The 5,860-nt window shown below is 41.4% G+C and overlaps 1 protein-coding gene across 2 annotated transcripts in view; it reads left to right on the top strand.

Annotated features, from left to right (window-relative positions):
- The first annotated feature begins 662 nt into the window (after positions 1 to 662).
- Positions 663 to 5,860, top strand: part of LOC147617110 (protein XRI1-like) — a 5,772-nt gene continuing 574 nt past the window's right edge. Inside the window, exons 1-7 of one of the 2 annotated variants that reach the window (XM_086776351.1) lie at positions 663 to 1,231; positions 1,352 to 1,405; positions 1,580 to 1,722; positions 1,817 to 1,904; positions 2,037 to 2,184; positions 2,294 to 2,331; positions 2,518 to 2,580. In XM_086776351.1, coding sequence (XP_086632477.1) covers positions 1,153 to 1,231; positions 1,352 to 1,405; positions 1,580 to 1,722; positions 1,817 to 1,904; positions 2,037 to 2,184; positions 2,294 to 2,331; positions 2,518 to 2,580 — 613 coding nt within the window. In that variant the 5' untranslated portion in view covers positions 663 to 1,152. Of the gene's footprint in view, positions 1,232 to 1,351; positions 1,478 to 1,579; positions 1,723 to 1,816; positions 1,905 to 2,036; positions 2,185 to 2,293; positions 2,332 to 2,517; positions 2,581 to 5,860 lie in introns of both variants that reach the window. The other variant, XM_086776350.1, reaches the window with a different exon arrangement.

Genomic DNA, 5,860 nt, shown 5'->3' on the forward strand with positions numbered 1-5,860 from the left:
GCTTTCCACTGTGTAGGTGGTACATCAGAATTGAATAAGGTGAAACATTGTTGGTGGTCTAGGCTAGACTTTATGCCTCCATTAAAAAAAACCCCCCAAATCCTCGCAAAATGCAAAAAAATCACAACCATTTTGGAGTGCTTCTATCTTCACTGATTATCCCAAGATGACCCTCAAACAGAAGGCCTTCTATGCATGGGACATAGTTTATGGCACAAATGCCCCTCCCCATGCACCACAAGAGGTGCTGTGTGTGAGGGCTCTAAGTCCATATAAATATAGCATGGGTGCCCAAATTGCATGTGGTAGACCCTTCGTAGAGACCCCTAAAAGATGGGGTAATAGGTGGCAGTGCATGCCTAGTCCTTAATACTTAGGCCCATTACACATAGCCATACCCCTACCTGCCCATGCTGATGTGGTGGGGGTATCCACCGCCCATCATTCATGGGCAGGCAATCTCCCCCGCCCATACATGGGCAGTGGGGTATGTGTAACGGGCCTTATTTTGCAATTGGTCTCATAGGAGGTGGACATGGAAGCATTAATCTTGCCTCTAATATTCCTTTGACCCCAATTAGGGACCAGGGTTAATGATCAAACATGATCTAAACTATTCCAGGTGGAGGGATATGTCTTGCTTGATGTAGCAACAAGGCAGCCAAAATTGGGCCTACTTGGCCTTCCACGAGGATAGGGCACCAAAATGGGGTCCAAATTTGGGGGTCAAGTTGGGGGCTTGTTTCTCGGTTTTCTATGAAGGCTGGGAGAGACTTCCAATTGAAGCAAAGCAAGGCTACTATTCTTCTCATGCTCTTCTCTCTTCCCATTAGTTTCTACAGAAGACCCATCATTCCGTCCATCTTTGTGCCTGACAAGCACCCACAATGCCCCTCCTTTTATCTTCTCTTCTCCTCAGGCCCCTTGCCCTCTTATCGAGACTGTGTTCTGCTGAATTGGGCTCTTGCCCCCAAAGAATTTTTGGTCCGTAGCTCCATCATTTCTATCCTTTTTCTCTCCTCATGGCCGGATTGTTTTCACATCCTCCCTCTCCACTGAAGCCCCATAGTCAAGATCATCAAGAGAAATCCTCTCATTGTTGCTGTTAGTTCTCTGCTGAGAAAGGTTCCTTGGGCTTGTTAGTTTGCAGTCATGGAAGGCAAAGACGCAGGCTTGCATTGGGAGTGGCAAGATGAGCTGCTTGCAGACCTTGATTCAGAGTCTCCTTTGGGTAGGATTAATGGTTAATCCAGCTGTGTTTAGCAATATAATGTAAGCTGATTCTGGGTCTTACCAAAGCTGCATTTCGCTGTAATTAATGAGCTCATGGAGCTTGATTTGCGTGCTGCAGCCACGTCGCATAGCTTGTGGGAGGACATTACCCAGAGCGAAGTAGACATGAAGGGTTTGTTTGAGACAACTCCTGCATCTAAAATCAAAGTGGCATGCACATCTGAGTTTATGTTGGAAATTGAAGGTGGAATGTTTAGTGCGTCATTAAGGCTAGTAATTAGTTGTTACCTGTAATTTCATCGTAAGTGCATCTTATAATACTTGATAAGCGTGGGTTCACATGCAGCTGAGCGTGACTCTTCGGTGGAGCTAATGAGTGGAGATAGTGCGCGACTTAAGCGGCGCCGGATGCTTCAATTTGAAGGGGGAGAAGAGGGCCTTTATGCAGGCAATCCGTCCATGGAATCGGCCCCCTTTAACCCCTCAGAAGTATGGCTCTCGAGCTGATTTTTTTCACGCTTTTACCGATTAAATATTTCCATTTTTCATTTTATAAACGTAATGCTTTAAAATTTGCGTGTAGAATTACAGCAATCTCTGTTTTGCTGAATGCGAAGGTCTCCAAATGCATGAACCCGCGTCTACTAGCTGCATGTGGTATATGGTGGACGGTATGGGTGCATTAAACTTAGGTTAATTTGTTGTGTTAAGGTATAGGTAGTTAGGGCAGATTACGTGTTTTTAAAGATTAATTATGTTGATTTAATTGCCAAATTTTTGATGTTTGTTCTGTGTTTTTTTAGAAGGTTCTCTGAGCTCTGTGGATGATGCTGTGGAGAGATCCAATGATAGCTGGATGGCTGGTTGTTTTAGGGAGAGAGAAGCTGAGGCTCCACCACTAGAGAGCTGCATGGCAAGATGCCTTGAAGACAGGGAGGACCATAATCAACTGTTAGTTTACCTTAAATCCTCCCTTAATTCTCAAGCATTAATTTACAGAACCTACATTGATTTAAATCTCTTAGTATTCACCTAAATTTTGTTGACTGGTGTGTTCTAGAAGGAGCTTTGAGTCCCCCACTAGCAATACCAAAACAGGTTAGTTAATATCGATAATGACAATGTTTAATTCAGTAGCCTTGTCTCATAATTATTTAAAAAGCTTTAAATTTCAGATGTATTCACCTGGGCATTTCAATGATTTGTTTGCTAAATGATAAGCCTCATAATTTAATCTCATCATGGGATTATGCCTGCAAAAAATTGGATTTTTAAAAAAATCAGGTAATGGAGAGGTTGGTGGGGAAGAGGCTAACACAATGATGCATCCGAAGACAGCACTATCAGGTACAATATTTGGTGAAATATCAGACTTTAAAAAAAATTATTATTTTTTAACGGTGATTAGTGATATTAATGAATTAAATAGTAAATTATATATAAATGTGAATTGCAGGTAGCCTTTGTTTTTAATGCGTTAAGAAATGCTAAGGTTTTTGCGTCGACATCCGAATAATAGAAGCTTTTGAACCTTGTTTGACTTTTAGGAGCTGGCATGATACCCCGCATTTTCTGCCCCATTAAATGTCACAACCTTTAGCAAATTTTAATGTGGCATTTCTTTATTTTGTATCCGTCGTTGGAGGTCGCATGGTACTTGATTTACTTTCTCTTCTTTCGAAAATAAGTTATGTTCTCCTTTGAGCATGGCACTATTATTTAGGTTGGTTTCACATGCTTCTCGTTGCTTCCCTTAGTGCTAGGCTTCATTATGGCTGAGTCTGCCCTGCATCTCCGGAGGTTTGAAAGAAACTCAGTACGAAGGGCTTTGTGTGAATACATGCTCTTATGTGTGTGTGTGTGTGTGTGTGTGGAGTGTGTGTGTGAGAGCATATCTTGATGCAGAGTTCTACACCCACTATTGGGCACTGATTACGTTAGTGGGGATGTCGTAGTATCTAGTCCATACTATGCATAATGGAGTTGATAGTTATATAGTCTTGTTGGTTGACTACCATGAGTATATATCATGCACGTTCCTAAAAGGTTAATTTAGGCATGTTCCTAGATTCATCTAGGTATATATATCCATTCCCAAGTGCTCGGAGGTTGGGGATCCAATCAACACATCTCTTTCATAGCGTCTGAGCACAATCCATTCGTCGACATCCACAGATAAGTGAAGAGAAAATGAGGTGGCAATGCCGGCGAACTAGTGAAGAAAAAATGAGGTGGCACTCCACTCTTGACCATGGGACAACCATAGACATCAAGTGGTCATGTATGTAATTAGGTCCCCGTAAGATTTGAACGCTTGACCTCTTCCACAAAAATAGTGCTATCCTCTTGTATCACTTCTAGCCACTTGAAAATGGAGTAGAACAAGAAATTATAAACTTGAATGTCCATTGCTTGTGAAATGGGTGCTTGTGTGAACTAGACGAATCGATAACCAGGGGCAAGTGTGGTTAGATAGCCAAATATGTCTACTTGGGGGCTTCATTATTTGTGGAGCCCCCCTTATGTGGCAATTACTTAGTGGCTAGAGAATTTCGAAAGGTGCCTCAAACCTTATAAGGTATAATGGTCCATTACAAATATGATTTGAGGCTAAGGAGGCTATATGTAAGGCAAAAAGATGCAATTTTGGAGATTGAGTTTCATGTAGTTGCTTGGCAAAATGCCATGTTATCGCTAAGTCCAATCACTGCTTTGAAAGGCTTTATCGACTTTCCTTGCTTGTACTTCTTTCAAAGAAAAATGGGGGAGACCTTACTACCTAACTTATGGATGGGGAGTCTCCCCATCCATCTACTCGTGTGAGAAGACTCAGAATTTCTAGAGGATGTGTGTAAAGGCTCTTAGGCTATGAACTTTTCTTATATGATGTGTGTAAAGGCTCTTAAGCTATGAACTTTTCTTATATGATGTGTCTGAACCAGCTCCCTTCCCAAGTGTCTCTAGGTGGAAACTTTTGAATCCCCCACCCTTGTAGACCCCCACTTATTGGATGAGTAGGGGTCTAGGAAGATTGTGAGGTCACACTTTCTACTTTCACAAGTGACAATGCATTTTGTATACACCTATTAGATATGCCACTTGGAGGTTGAGTGTGGAAACTAAATATTAGTTTTCACAAGGGTCCTCCTTTAGTGTTGTCCCCCTTCTTTTGGACTATCATTTCATTGTGGGTATAGCATGAACCCACCCTTCTCTTGGAAGAAGTTGCATCCTCGTGATATTGCTCGATAAGCTTCAGTGAAAGATAAGAACGCAAGAGCAAGATGCGTGAGAAACCTTCTCCTCCACATTCCATTGTAAATTTGATGTAAGAGTTAAATGCTCACAAAGGTTTCAAATGTGTAACCTCCCTTATTCTATTTACGTGTTAATGCTACCCATCTCAATGTCATGAATACAAAATCTCGAAGACAACACTTTTCATGCAACTGGGACTTACCTAGCATGCAACCATGCTTACTAAACAAATGGGTTACCATCTATGTTACCATTTTGGTGCTCTTTCGTTGGCCTATGCTATTTTCTATGCATGGATGAGTAATGTCACTATCCAACTCCTTAAGCATGCTAAGTATTTTCTATGCGTGGATGAGTAATGTCACTATCCAACTCCTTAAGCATGCTAAGTATTTTCTTGCACGTGTGTGTGTGTGTGTGTGTGTGTGAGAGAGAGAGAGAGAGAGAGAGAGAGAGAGAGAGAGAGAGAGAGTTTGAACTAGGTTATATCAATGCCTTTCGTTTTTGGATGGCCTTCATAAAAGGTAAATCATGGTGGTTATTTACTAGAAATGGCCAAAAAATAAGTGTAGATTTACCATAAGTGTGCCTTAAGTGTGTGAGAGAGAGAGAGCATTTACAACCATGCATTTGAAAAAGCAAAAGGAATTGAGAGCACCCAACTACATTAACAAAATCCGCAAGACAAAAACTACGAGAAAACAATTTTGGCTTGCTTTGTGAGATATTAACAAAACCTGCAAGCAGAAAACTACGAGCAAATGTTTTGTTAATGTGCTCTCAATTCCTTTTTTGCTTTTTCAAACACCCACACCTCTGTGGCCAAAGGCAACATGTGCCATCTCGGCTACTACGATTCGTTCTTACCCACAACGGTCCTCGCAAATGCATGGTTGTAAATGCTCTCTCTCTCTCTCTCTCTCTCTCTCTCTCTCTTCCCTTTTAGCTTTTCCACGAAAGAAAAAAGCCGAGTATCTCTCTTTTTCATGAACTCACCTGAGTGCAAATCACCTAAGGGTCGGATAAAGGGTCCTTTGGACAGTTCCTATGACTTTTAAAAAAATATTATAGAGTTGTGCCAAGCCATCTGGATGGATGCTACATCACTCACTTGCACCCTTGCCACGTAATGCTTGTGGCTCACTTGGAAGTTGAGTCATGTGCCACGTCAGTGAACGACACGTGTCAGCAAGCGCCTTCTCAAAAGCTTAAAAATAATGTCTGGAAAAGTGGCTTTTTATTAAAAAAGGGTTATTATTATTCTCTAGATTATTATTTGTTGTGTACATATTTCTTTTGAATAATCGTTGATGCTGCATATGTCTAATCGCAATTTTTTCGTCACAGCCCCTGTTCTGCAGAATAGCTA

This window comes from Cibotium barometz, chromosome 37 (assembly GCF_041138505.1).
Source record: "Cibotium barometz isolate CiBa-2024 chromosome 37, ASM4113850v1, whole genome shotgun sequence".
Classification (NCBI taxonomy): Eukaryota; Viridiplantae; Streptophyta; class Polypodiopsida; order Cyatheales; family Cibotiaceae; genus Cibotium; species Cibotium barometz.